This window comes from Phyllostomus hastatus, unplaced genomic scaffold, assembly GCF_019186645.2.
Source record: "Phyllostomus hastatus isolate PE091 unplaced genomic scaffold, TTU_PhHast_1.1 phas_contig_159, whole genome shotgun sequence".
NCBI lineage: Eukaryota > Metazoa > Chordata > Mammalia > Chiroptera > Phyllostomidae > Phyllostomus > Phyllostomus hastatus.
The window spans coordinates 28,263,925-28,291,800 of NW_025333640.1; the positions used below are offsets into that span (position 1 = coordinate 28,263,925).

At 41.2% G+C, this 27,876-nt stretch overlaps 1 protein-coding gene across 1 annotated transcript; it reads right to left on the reverse strand.

The window, feature by feature from the left end:
• USP38 (ubiquitin specific peptidase 38) lies at window positions 1-27,745 on the reverse strand. The gene is made up of 10 exons (XM_045831475.1): window positions 26,565-27,745; window positions 24,647-24,782; window positions 18,845-18,974; window positions 17,038-17,139; window positions 12,638-12,796; window positions 10,364-10,557; window positions 7,374-7,467; window positions 6,602-6,708; window positions 4,127-5,483; window positions 1-1,218 (listed from the first exon to the last, which is right to left on the reverse strand). The coding sequence occupies exons 1-10, from the start codon at window positions 27,244-27,246 to the stop codon at window positions 1,057-1,059; spliced, it is 3,123 nt and encodes a 1,040-aa protein (XP_045687431.1). The 5' UTR covers window positions 27,247-27,745; the 3' UTR covers window positions 1-1,056.
• Between the last annotated feature and the right edge of the window lie 131 nt (window positions 27,746-27,876).

Genomic DNA, 27,876 nt, shown 5'->3' on the forward strand with positions numbered 1-27,876 from the left:
TATACGTGATCAATGTTTAATATTTTGAGGAGTAAGTAACAAAATCAAAAAAGATTTTTTTACTTGACTACGTCCATTTCCTCTGAATTCTTCTAAGAGTTAAAAACAAACTATCACACGCTGATTTAGAACCATCAGATTTTACTTCAGGAAAATCTAATACCTTTCAAAAAGTTATAATTTTAATGTTAGCACAAAAAATTACTTCCTAACATTTCATTTTAAAAAAGCTTTTCTGCAGCCAAAGACTCCTATTCTTGAATTACAGTACTGCAAGGCACATACAGAACTCACCTCCTTCAAAACACACAGAAGATAGACTCCCTGAAATAGAATTTTAAAATCCTTAAACAATTAGAAATACTACAAAGTTAGCAATTTTTAGGTAAAAATGTTGCTCCTATAGGATCATGCACCTTTCTTAAAAATCGGTTCAGCGCGGATGTATAAATAATCCCTTTAAAAACACGTGTCCTTGAGACGCAGATACAGGGATGCGGAGGAGAGCGCTGGGTGAACCCGAACGGCGCTCTGGCCCCATCGACTCTGTGTTATTGCCATCGCCGGGGGCTGTGTCACCTCTAGTGCTTTCAGAGACGTGAGTTTGACAATGGGGTGACTACACAGGGGATAAAGGGCTTTCTTTTTCAACAATACTTCCTTCAACTCTAACATAATTCTTTTATAAAGGATGCTAAATGAGTTATATTTTTCTGTTCAGTAAAACTGAGGATAGAAGCATTTAAATGCCCCTACTAAATGTAATGCAGCTTAATTAGGGACCGGGTACACACTTTCCTCAGAACATTTTTTGGTCGAGCATGTCTAACCACAAAAGCAAATGAAATTTTGAGAGGTAGATTTTTTTTCCCATGATGCATTTTGTTAATAAATGTATGGTCAAGAGAATAAAAACAAGCACTGAGTGTGTTTTCTTAAAGTATAAGGGTCTAATGAAAAGAAAAATAAAAGATATGATTCTTACTACAGTCTGACATTTTAACAGTCATGGTACGGGATGTTTTGTGACCAGTGCATTTTTGGACTCTCTCAGGATCAAAACACTAGTCTGCTGACAGTATTGAATCCTCCTCCACCCCCGCCGCCCGTGGGGCCGCAGCTTCCGGGAGGGTCGTTGTCGTCAAACCCGTTGGGCCGAAACGAACAGGAGGCAGATGCAGCTTGCAGTGCCCGGGCTCGAGCATTCAGCTCTTGTTCCTGAAATGAAAAGTAATTGTAACAAAATTAGAATGCCCAATACAACGGATGGATAGATCATCTACATAAATATTTTAAAACTGCCTTAATCCTTAGTAACATCCTTCGTGTCTTAGTAACTTTAAAAATACTGACAGCACTAGGCCTTTCCAACTCGGACTAAGCACAGCATCGCGGACGAGCCAACAAGGTGGGGGACAAAAACCCTGGGGGAAGGCTGGGGAACGCCAGATCCGGAAGGCTGGCTGTATACACACCGCACTCCACAGAAGAGGAATCTGATGCCCACAGTCCTAAGATTTCTCTGCAGTAACACTACAGCTCTTCTTACACTTAACATGCACCAAGAATGGGTTTCGTCTTGAATGCAGAGAATGCAGAGTTCAAAGGTTACGACAATGGACTGACTGCCCACTCTGCGTCAAAGTGGGGCTGTTTTGGAAGTGGGTGGTTACAGTAAAAGATATCAATAATGACAGAAGGTTGAATTTTTCTTCCCTTACAATATTTCTAAGTAAAAATAAGCATCACAAAACACTACTGAGGAAAGTGGAGCCTATCTTCTTACTGTAACACTTAGAAGTTTTCTCTACCAGACCATTAAAAAGTTGACCAGGAATCATATTCACTTACGTGCTCAAGACACACACTAGGTGCTCAACAAACATTAGTGACCTCAGGTCAGACAGAACACTATTAGGCACTTAGCTGCAAAGGGAGAAAAAGTGAATAAATTCTGGCAAATTCCTTTGGCAAACTATAAACCTGGGTTCTAAAAACTGGAATAAACTCCTTGGAAAAATATGTAAAATATTCTCCCATGTTTCTGGGAAAGGGTCTGTAACTTTCCAATGGGGTCACGTCAACCAGGCCCCAAAGCCACTGCGGCAGCATCGGCCTTAACCTGTTAGACACGATCACCCCGAAGAGCTTTCAGAGTGCAGTTAACATTAGTAACAAAACTTGTACTACATCCTATTTTTTTTAAAGTGTATTTATTTAGTTTTAGAGAGAGGGGAAAGGAAGGAGAGAGAGGGAGAGAAACATCAATGTGTGGTTGCTTCTCACATGCCCCCTACTGGGGACCTGGCCTGCAACCCAGGCATGTGCACTGACTGGGAATCGAACCTTGACCCTTTGGTTCGCAAGCCCACACTCAATCCACTGAGCCACACCAGCCAGGGCTATATATCCTATTTTTTAAGATAAAAAAAGTCCAGTTACTTTGCTCCATCTGGCAAGGTAATATTATTACATACTTTCTAACTAGATTTTTTCCTGTTAGAAATTGAATAGTTAAGTATTAGTTAAAATTAAGACATTAACTATTAAATAAAATGAAGTTTTAATTTAGTGATATCTTTTTTGCTTTAAATAACTTGCCAAGCCGAGGCGTGAGATGAAATTTAGAACTGCACAACGCTGCAAAACTGAGTGACAGCACATAACACTTTTCCTTCTACAGTGACAATGAAACCACAGTGAATGAGCGTCGCACTCAAGCACTGTACAGCCAGGACGTGACGGGGTACCTGGCAAGACAGAGAAAACCAGCGCTGCGGTGCAGTACAAGTAGTTGCTATGGTGGGAGAGCAGCATTCCTGCCCCAGGAGTTAGAGCAGTTTCTCAGCGTCTCAAAACCCACGTCGCTCCTCCGGTATTTCACCCAATCACTGATATAGAAATAATTGGTGTATTTCCAAAAACACAAGATTGCACTGGGTCATCATCTCTTTATGTACATTACAGGAAATTTCTATTTCAGCCTAACCCCCACTCTGCCTCTTTAACAACGTTTAAGAATCGTGACGGGTAACCTCCAGTGCTCGTTTGCTCCCGGCAGGGGCGCGGCCGGGTGCATTCCATTCCCTGGATCGCGAGCCTTCCCGCTGGGTGTGAGGACTTTGTGAGCCAGTTCTAACAAACATCGTGAGCTCCTAATTTTCTTCCTGTATTGTTTTTGTCACTCTCTAGTACAGTGCCACACTCCTCTAAAAATTTATCATATATCATTATTTGACTATTTTATAATACAGTAAGTTTCAAAACTTTTGAGAAAAATTCCCTCTAAAAGTCAGTAAAACCAATACTGTAGTGGCCCATAGCTTGTCTTACATTGTCTGTGTCTTTTAGTAGCTTTGGGACTTTTAAGCAAAAATTTTAGAAACTTTTGGATTTAGCCAGTTAATATACCTACAATGTCACCTGTAATTTACTGTTGGCCCTTTATATCAACAGAAACTTCACAGGTTTCAAAGAAAAATATTTTGAGCAAGATCTTTATTAACTTGAATGTAATAAAATCACCAACTCCTTACAAAAAGTATAAAGTAAATTCAGCTTATATCAAATATTTTCCCATGAAAGGTTTTATTTACTAATTGTTCGTCTTCTTGGTTTTATTGTTCAGATTCTTAAATAATATGCGCATCCTTTCTTTACATGTTCTCCCTTCCAGTGTCCTTCATCTTTTCCACCTGGTGTCAATAGAGAGCCCTTAAAATACGTGTACAAAGGTCTCGAAGGAATAAACACCAACTTTAGCAGGTGTTTCCCCAGGCAGGTGGGACTGAAGGGAGAGGGAAGATACTTCCATCTTACTAAACTTTCTATATTTCTGTATGGAGTGATTTTATAATAACCACATTGTTTGTAATTGAAAACAAGTCAAGTCCTCTCTACTGCACGTAACTGTAACTTTTCATAACTCATCACATTAGAAAGTAAGAGAGTTGAGTTATATAGGTTGAGCCCATTTCATATAAACCCAGTCTCAAATTTCAGAATTACTACTCTGTCAATTCCTTGAAGAGGCGTTAGTTGGATTTCAAAATTAGGATGCTCATTTCACGAACTATTGATTGGTTAAATATTTTCCACAAAGGAGGAAGTTTCTTTTCTCACTTACCTGCAAATACAGTATATTGTCTTTTGTGATAGCGTCCATAAGTTCTTTCTGCAGAGGCGGGTCTCCATTGACCCAGAGTCCACTGGTTGAATTATTACCGCTTAAAGCGTTAGTGCTGTTCTGTTTTCTGTACAAAAGCACGTAAGCTGTGTCCTTTGGAAATCTACTTGTGATTTTCTGGACTGACTGAAATGAAGTAAACGTCACTCGGCTGTCGTTAAATAAAAACCACTCTTTGGATATTTCCTTATTTTCCAAGTCCTGTTCGACAACTGCGCTGGGACTCTCCAGCAGGTGACCCTGGGAGGAGGCTAACGCCCGAGCCTCAGGGTGGTGGTGGCACAGCCGGTACGAGGCCTCCGTGCCCGTGACGTTTCTGGCGTAGGAATAGTAATGCCCGCTCTCCGAGGAAACGCCGGAGTGCACGACAACCGAACTCAACAGGTAGGGCACCGGTCTGGGGCAGCGATCTTCTTCGGTCCCAGACGGCTTTAGCTTTTTAGCCAGGTTTTCACTAATGTCAGTAAAGTCAACATCTATAGACCAGCCTTCTGACAGCGAAGAGAAAGGAGTTCTTTTGACTGGCAACTCCAAAACCAGTGGCAGTGACACATTGTCTAAGATTTTTCTTCTCACGTGATACTTCTGATCGTAAGAAAATCGCAGGAGAGTGAGAATAAGGTACTCGGGCTCCTCCGTGATTTGCATAGTTTTCTCGGCATTCTGCAGAGAGGCACAGTTTTCACAATAATACTGGTTGTCTCCAGTGAGGACCTCTGGAGCCAGAAAATAATTCAGTAAGTCAGTTACTGAAGGCGTGGCTTCATCCCCCAGGTTCTGAGGTACATCTTTATTAACAAAGTTCTTGCTAGGTTCACTAGGGACAGAAGTGTTTTCAGCACAGCAAAACTTATCAGGAGGGCTGCCTGCCGCTCTCTCACTCAGGGCTGAGTCACACACAAAGGCCGCTGTTGCTGGATCGTAAGCTCCAGGCTCTTCCGAGGGACCGGATGCACAGACTCCCACCGGACCCCCGTCCTGTGCGTTGGGGGATGATGCCGCATCTCGGAAAGACAAGTTGTCCACAGAGGAGGAAGGACAAAAGGCCAGTGAAAGGTCTGTAAAGGCTTCCACTTTCTGGGAGGTACTCCTGCAGTTCAAACAACAGATGTGAGTTTGTAGTTTTCCCCCAAACATCGTTTCTATCAAAGTCTTCTCACCATCACTGGTGCACGGGGCCTCTGTCAGTGCGGCTGCCTGACTGGCTACTTCCTGGAGGGAGGTTTCAGGGCAGCCCAGACTTTCAGAAAGCTTGTGTGAGGACTGAACTTTCAGGATCTTCTCTTCTTCGTGGAGCCTGCAGGAGAGGGTATCATTATACGGCTGCTTCAGGTGAGTTTAAGTGTCATTTCTATTAAAACACATTGGTGGCTATATAAACAAATTATTTTATCAAATACAATGATTAAACATCAAGTTTCTCTTCTTTTAATCAGGAGGAATAGTAAACAGTTTGAGAACACAGATTAGAACAGAAGCTGTGGGCCATCACTACCCTGTATTTCATTATGCTTTCTTCATACTGTTTTACAGCACTTGTTAGGTTATAGTTAATTATGTGTGCTTATTAGCTGTCTTGTGCATCTCTGCCTGCCTGGCACAAAGAGACCATCTAACCTGTCCTTGGCTGAACGGATGAGAGGCTGGACATGGGAAGCTCCACTACCTTTACTAGTCATGCACATAACGGAAGGGAGGCCGACACAGGAGGATACAAGAAGAGAACAGGCTCCATTAACTAAATGGAGAGAGACGACGAAATGTACCAAACCCACCCAATTACGAGCTGGTCTGAAGGAACAGCCACTGCACTTTTGGGTCTCTGCACCGGTTTGCACTCTCACCCGAGAGCTTTCACTTACACGGTTATACCTATCAATATTTACTATATTCAAAACTGAGAATAAAATAAAGTATATATTTAAAAACAATTATAAACCTATTACTTGTTAATATAAGTAAGATTTTTAGTGAAAATAGTTGTACAGGCTTCCACTTTCTGTAGTGAGAAGAATGGCACTGTCGTACTTTTTGCACGTATTTCGAGAACCTGGCTTAACGGAAGACAGCTGGATCCTCCTGTCTGCTCTGCGTTCAGTCTCGTGTGACGTGGTGTTTTGGGTAAAGTACATCTGGGCTCAACCACGTGCACACGGGTACACAACCAGAAAAGGAACGACCCCGAAAGTGTTTGGGGAACCCCTAGGGGTCCTTGTGCCACACTCTGAGAACAGCTGGTCTAAAGTAAGGGAAAGTAAACCAAATTAATAATAAAAGAACACAAAAATTATAATAAATGTATGGTATTTTAAAAATTAACACTTGAAATATATTTTTAAAGCTAAAAACAGTATTGTGTAGAAACAATGTGTTCTGAAAGAATGCGACCGACCCTAGCATTACAAACCCTCGTACCTGTCGAGCAGAAACCTGAGGTACTCGGAGCAGTCCTGCTGCGACCGGGGGGTGAACCAGGGGGGTCTGGAGGCCTCAAAGAAGATCCGAGGTGCGTACGCTTCTCTCTTTTGGTATCAGTAGAGACAGTACAAGGAAATGATTAGCACACCATGAACCAAATGACTGAAAACTTAATATATGTTTAATCAAGATTACTTAAAATTACATTGCGTTTAACCTTTACTATAAGCTGTCAAACATGAAGGCAGATAAATTAGTTACAAATACAGCCAGACAACCTTCAGTCATAACTTCTCGTTCTGCAGATGAGGATTAAGATCTAGAGAGACTATGGACTTGCCCAAGGTCATACAGCTAAATCAGCGACAGCAGATCCCATCAGAGACCAGGGCTAACCCTAAACATAATGCTCAAGGCACCCTTCCAGGAAGGTTGTGTGCTTGGGTCAACAGGATTATTTTAACTGTTCATTTCAGTGACAGTCTGTCTATTTAGCATCTGTACACAATCAGATTTTCTCTGTAATGGTTAGAACAGGTCAGCAAGAATGGAAAGCAGGAGGAAGAAATGCAAACTAGTGCATATCCTGACTTCAGGCAGCATCTCTGCAGCATTTCTAAGTGGATTTGTTGTTCTGGGTAGGATATACATTATTTCATCAGTTAAAAAGGGCTTACCAAGTTTGGTATAATGTGAACTTTAAAGAATATTATATTAACATGCATATTATGTATATTAACATATATACGCTACATATACTTACACTCACCTGTGTATGAGCCAAAAAGGCAAAAAGATGCTGTAATTTTTTCATTAATGAATTGCACCCATTTAGATTTAAAGATAATACTTGTCTCCTAAAACTGAAAGAGAAAAAAATGTGATTTAGTAAAAAACGTGTATGCACATGCATTTTAAAAGCTAGAAGGAAGTTAGTTCCAGAACATAACCCTCAGAGCACAGCCTCACTGGTGCGATGGCCTCTGCCTGGCCAAGTCGCCCCGCGACGGGGGGCGGGGGGGCGGGAGAATGGCGGCCCGCGAGCACCGGCTGCGCGGCCTGCGCACTGCCTCGCACCTTTCCTCTGTTCTGGGTCACCGAGTAGCAATGGATTAAACTATTGATTAGTAACCTAAATTCACATGTGCGTTATTAATGAATAGTTTAAATTCTTTCAAATTTGCATGAAATAGGGAGACCCTGTCATTAAAGCAGACTATGAAGTTAGAGTGATTTAAAGGCTGCATCGCAGGAACACTCGGGTGTCCACTCGGAAAAAAATGGAGTTAGATAGGGTTTTACATCCTCACAAATGCCAGGTGGGGTGATAAACTAAATGGAAAATACAGAACTACTGAGTTATTTAAAAGAAAAAGGGAAAATTGAGAGAGGGAAGCCTTCCTAAAATTCAGACACTCTAAACAAAAAATAGCAAATCTAATTACATAAAATAAAAAATTGCAAATAAAACATTCTGCAAATCTGAACTGCACAGACTGGAAGAAATTGAAATCAATACGAAAAACAAAAAAGATCCAACAGAAAGGTGCAAAAGGAAAGAATAGATTATATAGAAAAGAAACACAAATGAACAATATCAACAAAGAATAGATAGAAAAAACTCTGTAATGGTCAGCAAAATGCAAATTAAAAGAAAAGACATCTTCGCCCAGACTAGCAAAAATTTTAAAGACTGCTAAACTTTAAGTACTGTTAAAGGTATGAGGCCAGAGGTACAATCATGCATTAGTACACAAGTTCAAATATGGTAGCCTTTCTTTTTTTTTAAGGTTTTATTTATTTATTTTTAGAGAGGGAAGGGAGGGAGAAAGAGAGAGAGAAACATCAATGTGTGGTTGCTGGGGGCTGTGGCCTGCAACCCAGGCATGTGCCCTGACTGGGAATCGAACTCGTGATGCTTTGGTTTGCAGCCCGTGCTCAATCCACTGAGCCACGCCAGCCAGGCCACGGTAGCCTTTCTGGAGAGCACCTGGCACGTCCTAGTCAAAGAATACACTCTCACAGGCACATGGGCTGAGAGAGGTTCGTTATGAGCAAAACAAGCTGATACTCATCAACAGGAATATGGTTAAGTAAATTATGGCAGACCCTCTACTGAGAAAGACATAGTTCTGCCACTGCCCTAACATGGGGCTATTTCTCCACACAAATCATTGAAAGATAAAAATAAAATCAAATAGCTAGAAAATATGCAAGTAGGATTTGGAACTACAAAAAAGATCTGGAGCAATGCACACAAAACAAATTATCTTTGGGAATGGAAATGTCTGATTTTTTATTAAAAAATTTATTTTATATACTTTTAAATTTAATTTTTTTGAAAACCACGAAGGATTCACATGTTACCAAAGAAATAAAACACGCCTCTGGCCTTCCCTGACACACTGTCATTGGACTGCTCGGTGAGAGGAGCCCTCAGAACTGCTGCCGCGTCAGAACCCAGAGTCTCTGCCCCTCCAGCTGTGCCAAAGTGCCAGTGCGCGGGCTGGGCTGGACGCCCTCTGGTGGCGAGAGACGGTTCTTTCAGGGCTGGGCCTGGTATCACTCCTGTCTAAGCATGGGCATTTTCTTTGTAAAAACAAATAAAAAAAACCCCACATACAAACAAACCAAAAAACAAAAGAAAATACTAAACCAAACAAAAAACACCTTAGTGTTGACAGTATACAGAGTGGGGGAAAATAGTTCAAATGTGACTTGAATTCCTCCTGGCTTTTTAGTATTCCTCAGCTGGGTGGGCTCTGCCTTTAGGGGATTTTAGCAGACAATTGTTTTTGCACATAATATAATTTGATTTTTTGATGACTGGCATGTATGTTAGGTTTACAGTTGTTCATATGGAAAATAATACAATAATTAATAAATAACAATACAAGAATAAACTGTGTTTCAGTGCTCACAACTGTAAATCTACTTTTTGCCCCATCCTGTATTTTGGGGCCAGGAAGTAAAATAAAGCTAACTCTTCATCTTTTAGTTTGTGGTTCCTCTAGGGAGACAGAAAAACTTACAAAGACTTGGAACTCAACTTGTGAGCATCTTTAGCCAAGTTCCACGAACCCTCTATTGGTACTGAAGAGAAAAAGCCCACTGCATGTTTGGCTTTAGGAACAGTCTACTTTTACAGAGAGCATTCACATGCTAACGACCTCTGATTTCCTATTTGCTTGGCTGTAGAAGAAAATGAATTTAAAAGTAAATCTGTAAGGCAAAGGAACATGCCTGTGTTTCCATTTGTTCAATATCAACCAACTTGGGGTGGGAGGCAGAGCGTAACTTTTCTTTGGCAGCAACAAAGAAGTAACTGATCTGATAAACTGCAAGTTATCTCAAGCAGGAAAAAACCAAATAGGACCCCCCTCCAAAAGATATACAGGTTTAAAAAAATACAGTCTTATAGGATAATAACACAACAGTAATCGAGAACACACACTCTTTGGCATAAAAATCAATCCCTCCGTTACACTAATAAATACCAAGAGTAATTCACAAGATTCCAAAAATAATATAATATATAATATAAATATAAAAGTAGAATTTATGTAAATTAATAGTTTAGTCATTCCTGAGCACTAAAAGCAATTTCATTTCTGAATATAAGACAATTATATGAAAATATTAATATTTCTGCCATTTATAAGCAATAATATGAAGACAATCTTACCATTATACATTTAATCAGCATGCACCAATTTCCACAGTTAAAAGGAAAATACAAAAGTTCGAATTTAAACTTACTCAGTGGCCATAAACAATGCTTGTATAACACTGTTCATATAACACGTATTTCCTAGGTTAATAAGACCAGTTTTCCCAGTTTCAGATTTTCCAGAAAGTCTAGATAAGCAAGATGCCAAAGCGTTGGATTGAGAAGTCCAGGCACTTTGATTGAGAATCAACTTAATCTTCTCTTCACTGGGCTTAGGAAAGTCCTGTAGGCCAGAAAGGAGAAAGTTTTAATATAGAAACTATTTTTGTTATTAAGTTAATTAACATCATAAAGAAGATCCTTCCACTGATACTTACTGTATTTTGCTGTGTGTAATGTGCACCCATGTTTTTGGCCCAAACTTCCAGGAAAAAATCTATTTTTTAACTTCAATTATTTACTTATTTATATTTAGATATTCGGTTTTTGTATTATAAAGGAATTTTAGCATTTATTTTTGAACATTTTATGGTACAAGAAATTTTATGTAACAATTACAAAACACAAGAACAGATACAAGTTACCATATTTTGCTGAGCATAATGTGCACCCACATTTTAGTGCTGATTCCCAAGTACAATTCTCATTATATGTGGGGACTAGTACACCCCATGTATAATGCATATCTCGGTCATCAACAAATCAAATTACACTATATGCAAAAATAATCATCTCCTAAAATATACTGAAATCTAAAGGTAGAGTTTATCAAGCTGAGGCATACTAAAAAATCAGGAATTCCAGTCACATTTGAACTATTTATATTTCCTATTTTCCTGCAAAATGTTTTAAAAACTTTTGAGATCAGAGAGTATACTGCAGCGCTATTCAAAGGCAGCAGAATAAAGACTTAAATTCACCTCCTTTTCATTCACTACTAATATTTACCCAGTATTAACCCTTATACATTAAATCTCAAAGCAATCAGGAGTGAAAAATGAAAGCATCTAAGCACAATGACCTCTGACTTTGAGAAATAAAACTCAATCTTATGTTTAATCATACTGAAAATTATTACAAAATACAGATTCTTCTTACTTGCTTTGTGGTATGAGATAAAGTGTTTAGAGTCAGTGATTTCAAACACGAGTAGAGCACTGCAGAGTAAGTACAGCTGGGAAAACCATGAAGGCTTTTTTGGACTGCTATTAGCATCTGGTACTTACTGGCACCTCAGAAGACAATTTCTGAAGGAATTTTAATCTGATGTTTGTTGCTGTTGTTGACGGCTATTAGAAAGTGCTTTCCTGAGTTCAGAGCAAGATCCTTGCTTCTTCTGAGCCTATTTCAGTCAATACAATTTTCAACATGAAAAGCACGAAGAATAGCAATCAATTAACAACAGCGCCACCTTTCACCTACGGACACAGCGACATCACAGAGCGAGATTAACATGGCTGTCGAACAGCTCCTATACACGAGACATTTACTTCTGCAAGCGTCACAGGTCATGCCAATGGTATGTACTAACTGTTGAACAGCATTGTGTTTGGGGCTCAACCAATATCATTTAATCTGCCTAAGTATACAGTAAAGAGAAAACGTTTTTATTCATTTCAGATACAGAAGTAAAGATAACGAGACCTTATATTGTTTCAAACCTCACAAATGAGTGCTATTAATAGAACTGGCGTATGATGACTTCTGATTAAGTCTGGCTGAGGCAAGTCCTCCAGTGCTTTTGCTGCACTTCGATCATGCAGTAAGTTCACTAAAGCAAAGTCTGCCTATTGTGACCCACTCTTCCAGACAAACAGCAGCAGTGCTTTTTGGATCCAACATGTATATGAACTTACAAAACAAGGTGAGTTCACAAATAAGTCAACTAAAGATTCTCTGAAATATGGACATTCATGAACAGTTCATGGCTAAAATGGAATTTAAAAACAGCACAGAAACCAAAGTCAAATATTTTATTAAAATGTCTTTCCTCGATTCTAAGATGCATCTTACATATTTTAACACTTCTGATATTGTGATGCACCCTGATGTAGGCAGACACTGAATGTAGTGTTTCTTTAACAAATTTCCTCAAACGCTGTTATAAATGTAAGGACGTGCCATATAATTGATGGTATTCTAAAGTTGAATATGGTTATTAATTTAGATCAGTTATAGCAAATAAGAAAAAGATTACCCACTAAATACCAATGAACCCTGATTTCAACGGCATTTTTCAAAAATAAAAAGCATAATACCATCAAGTTGTAAACTGAGTAGATGGTTATAGGAATATTTCACCACATTCCTCTTTTGCATCATGAGCTGCAGATCTACAGACAGTGGTACAACTATCATCATACCTTTATTGCCTCCAGAATAGGTTCATAAAGATCTGGAAATCCAGAATAATGATACATCATACAGTGTATCAATTCCGTTAACTGCACCAGGAAGGCTGTACTGGAAGGCAGGCCATCACTTCTCAAGGAGTGAACCAAATTAACTACATGAGGAACAATCTGAAGTGAAAAGAAAACAAACATTCAAGTTACAGAAATTGGCAACAGATTCTCTAACCTACAAATAAAATCCAATTGTTACACAATCAGCAAATATGCTTCTATTTGTTTAGCCATAGGCTTTTTCTTTTTCTTTTTTTTAATATATTTATTTTTAGACAGGGGGAAAGGGAGGGAGAAAGAGAGAGGGAGAAACATCAAAGTGTAGTTGCCTCTTGTGCACCCCTACAGGGGACCTGGTCCACAACCCAGGCATGTGCCCTGACTGGGAACTGAACCAGCGACTCTTTGGTTTGTAAGCCAGTGCTCAATCAACTGAGCCGTACCAGCCAGGGCCACAGGCTTTTTCTAAAAAAACTGAGAAGTAAAAAATTTCTGTAATATCAAGGAAAATCTAGTTTTCAAAGTCACATGATTGTAATTCCACATTAAGATCCCTCTTTCCATCCTTATTCTCCATCTAACACAACCTAAGATACAAAACAGGAGCCTTCAGTCTCTGCATTCTAAAAACTGCCTTCCACTGAAAAATGTTAGGGCTATTATATTCCCAGACTGTTCAACAGGAACAAACTTTTGAAAGGTGAACCTAGAATTAGCTTAAGAGCTCCATCTAGTGTAAATTTTAGATTTTTCACTTGAAAGACTTATACATACTTTATACATTAAAGTTTATGTCAAAAAAGTCTTCAAAACACCTTATGCACGTAACCAAAATTATAGCTCAGTGCACAGGAACCCCTCTTTTAGATGAGCATAGGGATGATGTCTCATGTTAGCTAGCAGGGTTATTCCTATAAAATGACCTCCACTCCCCACTCTAAAAATACAGGGGTCAGAAACTATTATTTTAAAGGAACTGGGATTCAAAATAAGAGGGAAATCCAAAATACTTATTGCTTATAAACATGTAGAAAACTGTTAGTGTTAATAAGCACAATTATGTCCTATCACTATAAAATTAGACTAAAAAGTCAATATAGAACCAGTCACATATTTAAGAGGTGATTAAAAAAACAACTTTGCAGAAATGGCTCATTCTCTTAGCACAGTGTTATACTTGTTCTGACTACTTATTAATCATTGGGTTGGCCCAAAAGTCTGTATGTTTTTTTCTGTAAAATAAAGACACATTTTTCATTTTCACCAATACTTTATTGTTTGGATATTTTGAGTGTGTCAGCTGTCTTCTGCGTGGCAGAATGGTGACTGCTCTCCACTAATGTCTCGCTTTGATCGCTATCGAGCTCAGCTGGTCTACCCGACCTCGGGACACCATCCAGCGAGACATCTCCAGCATGAAACTTTGCAAACCACTTCTGACACGTTCACTGCAACCAGTGACTTTCAACCAGTGACTTTCAACCAGTCACTGCATAAATCTTTCTTGGCATTTCAGTTGCATTTTTAACCTTTCTTGAAATAAAAAAGCATATATATGCTGAAAATGTTGTGTATTTTCTTCCATCTTTTTAATATTAAAATGGCTACACCAAAATTCACCAATTTTGATAAGTTTTTAAAAAAATGCATGCTGATATGACAGCTGTCACAATACAATCTAACAAAATTGTTTCGAATGAAGTTAAAGATACTAAGCATTTACTATATATAGCCTTCTTATGAAAAAAAAAAACACAACAAAACAAAAACAAAACAAAACAAAACAAAACAAACTTTTTGGCCAACCCAGTATAATCTGATATCATACATTTACACTTCATATGTAACAGCATCTTATATTCCATTTGTAGAGCATCTTTTTGGTTGCTAACTAGTGATTAAGGTGAAGCTATAGCTCTATGGTCTTATCATCAAACAGCATTAACAACAATTACAGTAATATCCTAATCAACTCCCTTTCCTTCCCTAAAAAGAAAAAACATATTCTTACAATAACACCATTGTTTTCTTTCTGCTCTGTCTGGTTTGCAGTTATGCTTGAAGTCTTAAAGCACATTTCAGCTTCTGTACTACCTTCTCTAATCTTCATCAAAGGTATCCATCCATCTGAGCATGAAACTATCCCAGTTCCCAATGAGTTCATTCTACTACTCTTACCTCTCCACTTCCAAGCAAATCTGAATTACAGTTCTGCTGCATATCTATCAGATACTCTCTTGCTAAAATAGTCAGAAATCAAAATTTTTTTTCTTAATTTATTTTGTTTCCTCAGAAGTGAAGAGGTTAGAGATGCAAAGAGGAGAAGAGCATTTTAAAAATGATTATTTAATTTACAATCCCAAATCTTCAAAAGCTTTTCTAGTATAAATTTGGTCTCTGTAACCAGGCAATACAGTTGCCTACTACCGCATCCTATGTAGTCAAAACTCCCACTGACACAGAAACAGGACTGAGTGCGTCACAGGCACACGGATCTACATCCACGCAGGCTGTTTCCCTCTAAATGCATGAAAGTTGAGTTTTTAAAAATGAGCAAATATAAATACAGGGATTGGTCAAAAGTAGGTTTACAGTTGTTCTTATGGAAAATACTACAGTAATCAATAAATAATAATATAAGAATAAACTGTTTCGCGTCCTCACAACTGTAAACCTACGTAGCTTACCCCTGTATTTGTAGACATTGTAGTAATTCTCATTAAAGTTGCTATTTCAGAAAATGTATGTAATTTACTTAGCTAGAATCTTTAATATTTTTACTTCTGTTTAAATTTTTTCCACTTGTAAAAAGCATGTGAAAAGCAGCTTGGTCCATAATGACTTACATAACATCAATCTTGGTTTGCTCTAAAATACTCTTGAACATATAATACCGTGAACAGTGATGCTGATGATTCCAGGTTATCGCTCACACTTCGGAACTCCTGAGTCCTTTGCTGAGTCATTTAGAGCCATAGGTGACTGAACCACCACATGACCCTCTACTAGACACCCAAGTTAATTTTAGCTCAGTAACAGGTCAGACCATACCCAGTATGTAGATTTGATTTCATATGTACTTACTTCGATAAGCCAAATATTTCAAAGGAAACCATTTGTTATCTCAATTATACTGCCCTCCCCCCACCCGAGACATCAAGCAAGGAATTTGCCCCATGTGAAGAGGAATGATCCTCAGAATGGATGATTAAGTTATGTTAGGGACTCCACTTCTCGGAAATTTTGAAAGTACACCCTTTCTCAAATGGCGCTCGTGACTGCGCCTGAAGACAGGGACAACTGACCATTTTTTTCCCTCGGGGGACTTTGCTGGTGTGCCTGCTCTGTTAGCTCCAGTCTGAGCTCTGTCTGTCTTAACGGACAGATGCAAGATCACTGATTGATGATCAAGCGCAACAACTGGGGCACTCAGCTGCAGAAATCACTCATCTTAAGTGACATCTATGGGTAAAATGTAGCCATTCATTAGTAAGGCTTCCTTACTACAAAGCCTGCGAATTTTCCTTCGGTGGAAATGAGGCGCTGAACAGCCCATGTCAGTATATGGTTCTCTGAGACTGGTTACATTTCTAGCTAATAATAATTGGAACCCTATACTTCTTCGTCAGTCTCCTTTGAATTTGTGGTGGGTCAGCACTCCTAAGGGTTTCACGTTGTGGATGCACTGATGATGGGTTTCTCGTCCTGTAACACTGAGGAGCGGACCCTGCAGGAAGTGCGTAGCCAGGTAAAGCACTGCTTTCCTGTGAGACCCTCTATAAACGGGCAGGTTCCCAACATAACTTTCATCATTTCTCACCTGCAATAACTGATAATCAAATTATTAAAATTATTAAAAACGAGTGCAGTAGCTGGTTAAAAGTGGTGGCGTTCTGCACATACTTAAAAGGAGGAGTCAACAGAACCTGCAGGACGAGGGCCGAGAGAGAACCAAGAGCCCAGTCCCAGGGCTGACGTCTTCTTGCTTTCGGAGTTCTACCGCAGTCAGTGGTTTCCGACCCTCTCACCCCTCCTACACTGTTCGCGTGTGCCACAGACAACTCTGAGGGACCACGACATGCGACATCTCATGTGACATCTCACGCAGCACAGCAACTTCAAGCTGCTGGTTGTGGCGACAGGCGGAGTGGCTTTGGTGAGATGCAAAACATTCTGAAAATATATTCTTTTGAGGGAAATCCCACCATCTCACGTCTCTAAGAGATCATAAAGCTATGTGTAACACTTAGCCTTAGAACTAACCTACAGTCTTTTCACTGTATGCAAATGTGACTCAACGTTAAACCAGCGTTTTAAGACAAGGTTTTCCGACGCAGAAAGCTCGTGTCATAACTTACCAAGTGGAACGCCTCCGGAGAATGCTGAAAACTGAGCAGCATGTGAGAGAGGACGGCGAGAGCACCGGGTCTCACAAGGGGAAACCAAAGTCGATTGAAAACCTTCAAAACAACAAGACATGCGCCTATAGAGTTCGCAAGGAAACCATTCACCCAATCGGAGGTTATTTTCCTAGGGCCCAAAACTACCCACACGAACACCCCCCTTCCTTCTGTCATAACACACGTTGTTAAACTCCGGGAGAGGGAAGGGGTTGGGAACTAATTCGACAGAGATCAAGGAAACATAATGGCCTAACCAAATGGTAAACTTTCTGATCAAGTGAAAATCTGTCAAATCGCATTTACAAATAAATCCCTGGCCCATTATTCATTCAACTGACTCGACAAATATTTATGGAGCACCCGCTGTTGCTCAGCTCTGTTTAGGCACTGGGGATACAACAGTGGATCCCCCCAAAAAATCTCTCACAGGGCACGCAGTGGAGGATGGGGAGGGAGAGACAGGCGCCGTGAAGACAGGGCGCAGTGAGCAGGGAATGCTGGGCCGCAAGGGGCCTGCTGTTTTACACAGGGCACTTAGGAAACGCCTCATGGAAAAGGCGGTATCTGACCACACAGCCGGGAGGAACTGAGAGGAAGCCTGATAACCACCTGGGAGAAGAGCACGACAAGCAGGGCACAGGCCTAGTACCGCAGGTCCCGAGGCCTCGCCCTGGTGCACTGGACACAGCAAGGACAGCACAGTACGGGAAGCACAGAGCCTGAGGCACTGACGGGGGGCGGGGGGGGGGGGTGTAGTGCTGGGTGGGAGCAGCAGCCGTGGGCCAGGTCACATAGGACCTGTGGGACCGCTGTTGGAGACCACGGGCAGGAGTGGGGAGGCTACTGCTGTCATTACAGAGAGGGGTGATGATGCCTTTGGACCAGGCGAGTAGCTGGTTAAAAGTGGTAGCATTGTGGGTACTTTTTAAAGGTGGAATCAATAGAATTTGTAGGCGCTGGGCTGAGAGAGAATGAAAAGAGACAGGGAGAGCTTCAAGATTCTTGGCCTGAGCAAGTAGAAGGATTGAGCAACCACTTGAGGTAGGGAAGATCAGGCCTAGAAGGGAAAAATCAAGAATGTTTTAGATTGTGGATATGTCGAATTTGAGATCCAAGTATAGACACCTGGATACATGAATATGGAGTTCATGGAAGAATACTGGACTAGAAATGTAAACCTGGCAATCGTCAAGTTAGGACGTACTCAGGTGTATGTTACAGATGTATGGGCGGAGGCGACAGTAGCCGAAGACGAAACTCTAAGGCGCTCTGAACTTAGGTCCGCCACAGGAGACTGAGATGCCAGAGAACTAGGACAGAAACCTGGAGAGTCGTATAAGGTCCTGGAGACTCAGTGAGGAGGGTGTTTCAAGAGGGCGTGACCAACTGGGTCAAATGCTGCCGGCAGGTCAAAGGAGAGGGGGCCGGGAAATAACTCCCGGGTTTGGCAACAGCGGAGAGCCCTGGTGTCAGAGACAGTTTTGGCAGAATGATCTTAGTAAAAGCCTTATTAGCTGGGCTCAAGGGGTAATGGGAGAAACAAGTTTTCATATCAGATATTTGAAAACAGCAAAATTATTTTAGTTACCTATATTTGAAAAGCGTTGTCAATTCTACAGCCTATTCAAATTTATTATCCACGACAAAATCTAACAAGAACATACTCAAAATAAAATGCTTTAAAGGGGACCACCCAAAGATAAAAAGACCGGTTACGTAAGTTCACACACTCTAATCGATTTGTAAACTCCCGCTCACTCACCAGTTCTATCTTCAGTAAAGTCACATCTATCAAGATAGTAAACTTCTGGACCGCCGCCAGCCCTTTCAGGAGCGCGGTCACCCACGTATCCACGTGCTGGGCCAGCGGCCAGGAGAGCCAGTCGATCATTCTGAAAGTTGGAGACAGACAAAGCCATCAGCACTGACAATATTTTAAACATCATTTCACTAGAAATAACAGGTTACAGAGGATAACCACTCACTCTGCGACTCAATATTTACTGAGTTTGCTTGGGAAAAGCACTATTAAGATGTAGAAAGTAATATAATAGGTGCTTGTACTCAAGGAGTTTCCAATCTTGTAAGCTGAGTGTCTTACATATAAAACACATTTCCATAAAAAGAAATCCTGATAAACGATCATTTCACATAAAGTTTTAAATTTATGCCATATACTGGTAATAAGTATTAGCCAAACTTACTCTAAGAAGAGTGGTTCAAACATAGCAGTCTGAGGAAGACTGCTATAAACTACATGGATATAAACCTAAATTTTTCCTCTCAAAATATGAAATGCACAATTAAAAATAACTATATTCTGAATTGTGACACAGGTCTCTTCATCCCTGTGAAAATCCTACTAAACAGAGGCAACAAAAGGAAACTTCAAGTAGATAAAAGTGCACCGAATGTGGAAATATCCTAAACAGCCTCCTCACGTAGTCGCTTTTCTTCCTGAACACCAACCCAGTTAGATGGGGATAAGGACAAAGTGACAGGGTGTGACAGAGACCATCGGCCCCCACGAAGTCCGGCACAACTGCGGGAAAGCAACGGGCCACGTGTTCATGTGATCTGAATCAGTGGTCCAATCTGGGGGATTATGTAATGAGAAAATAGTACTGAAAAAACCCCCAGGAATTTAAAGTCAGAGTGATCTGGTTTAAAAACCTCAGTTCCCCATTTATTAGCTGTGGGACCCTAAATACTTAATGTAAATTATTTAACCTCTTTGTGTCTGTCTCGTCAGATGTAGATTACAGGTAAACACACTTACTGCATAGGGTAGACATGAAGGGTGAGTTACTACGGGGTTGGCCAAAATGTTTGTTTTTTTCTGTGCAATGGCTCTAGTAGCACTTAGCTGTCTTTAACTTCATTTGAAATTTTGTTGGATTGTACTGTGACAGCTGTCATATCAGTGTACATTAAAAAAACATCAAAATTGGTGAATTTTTGTGTAACCATTTTAAAATCGAAGATGGAAGAAAATACACATTTTTTGTATGTTATGCTTTATTATTTCAAGGAAGGTAAAAAGGCAACTGCAACATAAAAAAAGATCTGTGCAGTATGTGGAGAAGGTGCTGTGACTGATCGAATGTGTCAAAAGTGGTTTGAGAAGTTTCGTGCTAGAGATTTCTCATTGGCCAACACGCCACAGTCGGGTAGACCAGTTGGTTGGTAGCGATCAAATTGAGACATTAACTGAAAACAATCAACATCATACCATGCAGACAACATAGTAGGTAGACGACAGTCAAAATACCCCAATCAATAAAGTTATTGGTGGAAATGAAAAATGTGTCTTTTGCCCTGGCTGGCGTAGCTCAGTGGATTGAGTGTGGGCTGTGAACCAAAGTGTCGCAGGTTCGATTCCCAGTCAGGGCACATGCCTGGGTTGCAGGCCACGGCCCCCAGCAACCGCACATTGATGTTTCTCTTTCTCTCTCTCCTTCTTTCTCCCTTCCCTCTCTAAAAATAAATAAATAAAATCTTTGAAAAAAGAAATGTGCCTTCATATTTAAAAAAAATATGTCTTTTATTTTATGGAAAAACCTAAACTTTTTGGCCAACCCAACATATAACACTGGAAATACTCCTGGTAATGCCACTCTTCCACCATGTACCAATACTGTAGCAATAAATAAATATATTGACGGTACAATATGTAAAATATAAATACTAAGTATGTAAACACAAGACCAAAAGCAGCTACTAATATGTTAAAAGGACTGACTTCTAATTGAAATAGTTCTTTTCATTACAGCTACGGTGTAACTATCTACATTGACATTGGAGTATCATCTTTTTTTTTTTAAATGGAAGACTTTTCACTTTTTTTTTTAAATATGAAAGGGGTTTTTTTTAGATTTTATTTATTTACTTTTAGAGAGGGGAAGGGAGGGAGGAAGAGAGAGAGAGAAACATCAATGTATGGTTGCATCTCACGTGGCCCCCACTGTGGACCTGGCCTGAAATCCAGGCATGTGCCCTGACTGGGAATCAAACCTGCGACCCTTTGGTTCACAGCCTACACTCAATCCACTGAGCTATGCCAGCCAGGGCTTGGAGTACCATCTTTATCAAGGTTTTTGCTCTTAAGACTTAAATGTTCCATTAGACATTAAGCATTGCCCCAAAGTGCAAACGCACGGTAACTATAAGTTATCCATGCGTCCCGTTTCTGTACACATTTTGTCTCCCCTGTTTTTCTGGTCACCTTCCAACCACTGTGGCTCTCAGGCACTGCTGAAGTAGTCCGACAGCTGTCCTATGCCTTCCAACTACTGTTAGGCTGATTTTCACAAAAGTCTGTGGCCACTTCACATACATGGAGTAGGAGGCAGACACTTGCATTTGTGTATAAAGAGTGTATTCACTGCAGCACTGTTTGTGCTACGGGAAAAAGGCAAACGGTCTAAATGCCCCTCAATATGGAAAGGGCTAAGTACACTGTGGTACTGATACTGTGGAACATGCAGTTTTGAAGAACGAGACAAATCCGTATGAATCTACCCCTGGAGATCTAGCATAGAAAGGTCTGAAATGCTGTTGAATTAGAAAAGAAAAAACAAAACCCAATCAGTCCTTTGAAAACTGTTGTTTAACAGAAAGCCATGACATGTTTTTGAGTGTAAATATACACACACAGAAAGAGGAGGAATGCATGCGAGCATATGCATTCTGCTCCCCGGGGAGGGGCACGGAGACAGTGCAGCCACACCAGGCTCTCCAGAGCCAGGGCCCAGGCCAGCACTCCCTGCGGCCCGGCTCCAGGGGGAGCTCCGAGTGGCAGAGAGGGGGAGTGGGTGTGGCGGAACGCCCCCTTGACCACGGCTCTTCACTATCACTGACCACCCAGTCAGCCATTTCCCCTGTATTCCCCATTCCCAGCACCCCATTTCATAAGCTGCATAAACTACTTTTTTCTACAAATAAAACACAAAACGAAACACACAATTTGGAAATCTTAACATTAAAACTGGAAATAGTATAAAAGGCCACAAAATAGATTTAATCTTAAATTGTAGAGAATAAAACCAATTTTCCCTTTTAGATGGCAACTTAAGGGCTAGACTCAGGCTTCAGTTTTATTTGTTCCAGCGTCCTAAAAATTGGGAAACTTCATATAAAAAACTGGATTTCAGGCTTCTTTACCATATCCCACGTCTACACAATCTCCTGACCACCCTAAAGAAACTTCAAATCAGAAGTAGCACAAATTAGAAGCCACAAATACGAGTGTCTGTAATATAATAGGTACTGGGTTAAGTGCTGAGGATGTAATAGAGGAAGCTGTGGCTTCTGCCCTCAAGTTGGTAAGATAAGCTAGGAAAGGTGTCGGCAGCCACACAACACACAGGAGGACCGGTATCTGAACTAAGCTCTGCTGGTGTACACGGCAATGCTTTTGGCTACACTTTAATCACACTCCTGCCCTGCTCCAATCTGGTTGAACACATGCCCAGACCCTGCCAGACACAAGCAGTGAACATGAGTGCTTTCTATGGTTAACTACAGTAATCCAATCCACCATGTACTGACTACTATGTGAATTTTAAGGACACTTAACCCTAATATGCTGATTTAATTTCTTACTGTTTCAACCAAAGTTGTAATTTACATTCCTTGTTTACTCCATTAGACCATGAGCTTAAGAGCAGGGATCTTTTTTTCTGTGTTTTTTTATCTTTAGTCATTGATCTCTGGATGCTCAGCACTCAGCATAGTGCTTGGCGCCGAGAAGGGGCTCAAATTTACTGAATAAATGAAAGCATTTCTTTCTATAGCTAAAGAAATCCAAGCCCCCACCTGCTCCCAAATAACTCCCCAAAATAAAAAGACAAGCAACTTGAAAACCTTTAAAAAAACTGAAAAAATTGGTAACACGGAAGACCACAAAATTGATTTAAATTTGTGAACAAAACCAATTTTCTCTTTTAGAGGACAGCTTAAGGGCTAGTTCCAGCCTTCAGCTGTACTGGCTCCAGTGTTTGAAAAATTTCACATAGAAACCTGGATTTCAGCCTTCTTTCGAAGTTACATCAATAACACAACTCAAATTTCCCTACCGCAACAAGGAAGTTGGAGCTGAGGATCAGCTTTCTCTATTAGAAGGTGGTTGTGTACCTATTCCCCACTATTTCAGTTCACCTGGCCTATTTAATGGTACTTATCTGGTCCTGGTATCGTATTTGTCTTTCTTTGCATTACAATAATGACAGTAAACCGTAAGTATTATGTGTGGGGAAGTACGGAGTACAGGGAAGTATAAGGTAGGAGTATGGTAAAAATACACATTGCTATTCTTTTCAACTACATTTCTAATATAGTAAGTTACTTTAGATAGATTACATAATAGCATCATTTAACTAAATTGGAAAAGCAATACAAAAATTGGATCATATCTTCCCGTAGAAACAAATAAATAAAAATTGTTTTCCAAATATATTTTTAAAACAAAATAAAATCAGAAGCTGTCCTGAAAATACTGAAATATTAAGACCAGGAGTGCTAAATGCCAAGGAGCGGAATTTGCATTTGACTCAGTAACTGGTAAAAGTCACTGTAGTTTCTTGATCAGAAGGGTAAAATGAGTAGATCAGGCTGACTTGGAGAGGAGAGGTAAGCAAAAAAACCAAGGACAAGACTCCGTTGCAATGTTATGGCATGAAACGAAAATATTAGCTATTATTTAAGGTGACAGACCAACTGTTTTCTAATTTCACTTTTACTTATGAAATCTGCAATTCTCTGAATCTTCCTATTTTACGTAGAGGTGAACATAATTTATGATGCACGCATCTCAAAAAGAAGGAAACTTTAGTGCTGTTGCAGTCACACTGATAAAGGAGTGTCACTGCCGAACAGGACACAGAAGGAGTTTCATAAGGAAAGATGGAGGAGATAAAATATTTTTCTTAAAAGTCTGAACAATGAGGACTTTACATAAAGAACTGGAACTAAACTGCATATAAATGTGAATTGATAAAATGATAATAATAAAGGGAAAAGTAAATGAAAAGAGATAATATGAAAAAGATCCTAACAGTATAGTGTCATAGAAGTAGCTATGTAATAATAAAACACAAAAGAAAACAAAAATAACGAAGAACATTTTATGAAGAACATTTAACGAAGAACAGACAAATGCCACCAGTGTATTACTCAAAGCTCCTGATTGAAAGAGAAAGTAAAAGTATGTACTTAAGCAGAAAAAAAAAGACCCCAGGGAGAAGAAATAGGTAGCAAGAAACAATGAGCAAAGAAAATATATTGATAATCCAACCAACTCATGGTTGTAAAATAAGTATAAATGTACGTGCATTTCTGGAAATTAAAAAAGCTGAAATAAAAATGGGTTTGTGAGTTACTGGGATGCGGGCCAAGCCTGTAGTAAGGTAAACAATTCATTCCAGTTAGTGTGGAGAATCTTTACATATTTGATTCCACAATTTCAATTTTAAACATTTCTCTTGTTTTCCATTATCGACAAAATACAACCAAGTGTCTCCTCCTCCCAGATCCACAGTTACCATCCAGTGTCATGAAGAAGTACCTGCAAAGAGCTTGGGTCATGCTGGCGTCTTTGACGTTTGGGTCCGTAGTAAGGCTCCTGATGAGAACTGTAATCATCTGAAGAGGAATATGCTGCACGAGGCTTGCCAATGCTACGGAGGGTTCAAATGATGCGTCTATTTGTTTAATTAAAAGGAAAAAGAGACATTGGCAAGAAGGTTCAAGTGAAGTGCTCAGAGAAAACAATGACCCAAACCCCCAAACATGTAACTGCAGCAAAGGTGTCATCAGGGAGGAGTCGCTGTGCTCCACCTCCTCCTGGGCACTCTCACGCACAAGGAATGTTGCAGCAGAGACCAGGAGTGAGCGGCAACGATCGCTCCTTTACAGACAGAACTGCTGCAATATAAAAACTACCGCTCAGTGTCGCCACATTTAGTCCACAAGTTACTTTACTTCCGTGCATTCTTTAATATTAAGTCGTTGGCATGCCACAATATTCACTTATGAAGCAGAAACGCAAGGCACTTAAATTCCCACATCAGATCCCCCAAAGTAACTTATAAATGATTAATTACAGTAGTCTTTCAACTGTTCTTAGGAAGATTTTTATAAATCTCTTACAGGAAATTAAGGTGAATTTTTAAAAAAGATTTTATTGACTTATTTTTAGAGAGGGGGGGAAGGAAGGAAAAAGAGAGAGAAACATCTATCAGTTGCCTCTCTCATGCCCCCTTCTGGGGACCTGGCCTGCAACTCAGACACATGCCCCGACTGGGAATTGAACCTGTGACGTTTCAGTTCGCAGGCTGGCGCTCAACCCACTAAGCCACAGCAGCCAGGATGAAAGTAAGGTGAATTTTGAGGGGACTTTGCTTAAACCATATAAAAATTAAGCAAATCCAAGGTGAGTACCTTTATTGCCACAGGTGAAAAGTTCTGGAGAAATGTAACAGTCCTAGCCACACTGGCAATACAAGAAAGATTTCAATTAAAAAAAAAAACCCCTCCAACTTACATACTTAAAATGCATAGTTGGTAATTCCTTCATAAATGTACCTAATTCATTAGAAAGCATGGAGCTTGTTAAAACTCGGCTATTATTTCTGGTTCTCAAGATAAAGGAAGACCATCTCCTTCACAAGTTCAGTTTCCAACTATGACCAGAGACAATGGTTGTACCAAGTAGACAGGCAGTGAACATGGTTCTGGGTCTACTGTTTCACGACTCACAGAGCTGGAAGCTCCAAGTTCAAACAAAGAATGTGAATGGATAGGTGAACTTCCTGGGTGACAAAGCATTTTCTTGCTAAATGTCACTTGACCGCTCCCTGCTTTCTAAGGATGCAGCTGTCCGGCTATAACCCAAGGGAAAAGAACACCTCTTTAGGTCCTCGAGTTCTTTCCCTTCCATCATTCTAGCTGCAGCCTCTCTCACCAACACAAAGGTAGACAGAAAATGTCACAGTCAGAAACTACATGCTTAACTGGGATAAGCCAGTAAATAAAACAAACTGCACAGCCCATTAATGAAAAAAAAAATGGGAAAACTAAAAACCAGGAAAAACTCATGATAACACAATGATAGGCTTATGGTACAATAATAATATGGTAAACATTACACTGCCATTAGTCACTAATAAATAGAAGCTTTATATAGCAGCTGTCACCCTCAAAGCATCCCATAACTTCAGCAGAGGCTGGTTAATTAAGCAACTTGTTTAGTGCCAAAGCTCTTAGCCCTTGACGTTCTCAACCTTTAAAATAAAAACACGGCCTATTTTTTAAAGTGGAAACGACAGCCTGAATAGGGTAGTGGGTAGAAGTAAAATCTGGGATGAGGTACTAAGACTTGCTCTCCAGTAATATTTTCAGGGCAGGGAAGCAAACACGGGGTGTGTGTGGGAGACAGGCTGAGTTTCCAAGAGAGATTTGTTTTGGAATATAACGACCCTTACCTGTAGAGGAAATGCTTGCAAAAATTTCCTGCAGGGACGGCAGCAGAGTGGAGGGCTCGGCCTTCCAGATGTTCTGCAGCAAGTTACTCACTTTTGTCACCTGAGAGACATACTCCCGCAGCTCCTTCTCCTGGGTGGACTGGCACTGGAAGTGGCCTATCGTTCGAACCAGCTGTTGACAGAAAGTAATGGACAGTTTCCCCTTGGGGATGCATTGCACGAAGTCGGTCAGGAGGTCGCTCAGTCGGGCACACAGCTGCGGCTCCGGCCTCTCACACACCATCCGTAGCACCTCCACCTGCAGGAGGCTGAAGAGGTCCAGCACCGAGGGGCAGCTCATGATGAGCTTCAGGCCGTTGTGAATGTAGTCCAGGATGGCTACGTCCTTCCTGTCCAGCGAGTGGTAGCCCTGCTGAAGGAGGCCCAACACGAACGTCTTGTTGAAGAAAGACTCGAATTCGGGCCGGTGGTACCGTGCGTAGGCCTCCAGCACCTGGTGCCCCACCTGCCGCTGAAAGTGGTCCTGGCCCTCCAAGATGAGCCGGGTGGTCAGGTCAAACATGGCCTCGCACTGCGCCTCGTCTAGCCAATGCTCAGCCGACTCCACCACCTTCCGCACAATCACCCGCTTTAGGGGCAGCGGGTGCGAAGAACTCACCAGACCCTCTAAAATCTTGTCCATTGTCGCCAGGCTGCAAGGCTAGAAGGTAGGGTGCGGGCGGATACAGCCCCGAGGTGGAGCAGGAGAGCCCCGGGGCGGAGGTGAACTTGGAGCGCAGCAGCGGGATCGACCACCGCCACCGCCGCCTCAGCAGCCACATTTATCGGGCAGGGGGGCCCATCCAAGCCCGGGCGGGAGTCGGAGTTGGCAGGCTCGGGGTGCGTAAGAACCGGCACCGCCCGCGGCGGGCCTAAGGAGCCGGAGGCCCGCAGTCCGCCGCCGCCCCGAGCCCGCGGTCCTTCTCAGCATCAGCACGGAGGCGCCAGCGGAGGACCCCCGGCGGCGGCCGGCGCTTAGGGTCCGGGGCTACGAGCCGGCAGGTGGAGGAAGCGGGTGTCCGCGTCCCGGGACAGGTGTGGGTGTCCGAGCTCCAGGAGATCTTGAGATGAAATGGGCCCTGGTTTGAGCCTGGAGCCGCTGTCACCGAGGGTGCTTGATCAGCCGGGGAGAGGTGAACACCCTTGACCCGGATTCAGAAGGTCCAGCAAACAGGAAGTGACGGTATAGGAATCTTGGAAAAGGCCCGCCCCTTCGCCCCGTCGCCCCGCCCCAACCCTTCCGTTCTTCTCCTCCGTCCCTGCGGGGCCGGGT

Excerpts from the sequence above, each read along its gene's own strand:
- USP38 (XM_045831475.1), bottom strand. The coding sequence starts at position 27,246 with ATGGACAAGATTTTAGAGGGTCTGGTGAGTTCTTCGCACCCGCTGCCC. Across the intron at positions 17,140-18,844 it reads CTTTACTGAAGATAGAACTG|GTTTTCAATCGACTTTGGTT; the intron begins GTGAGTGAGCGG and ends GTTGTTTTGAAG. Across the intron at positions 5,484-6,601 it reads CTCAGGTTTCTGCTCGACAG|GCTCCACGAAGAAGAGAAGA; the intron begins GTACGAGGGTTT and ends CCTCTCCTGCAG.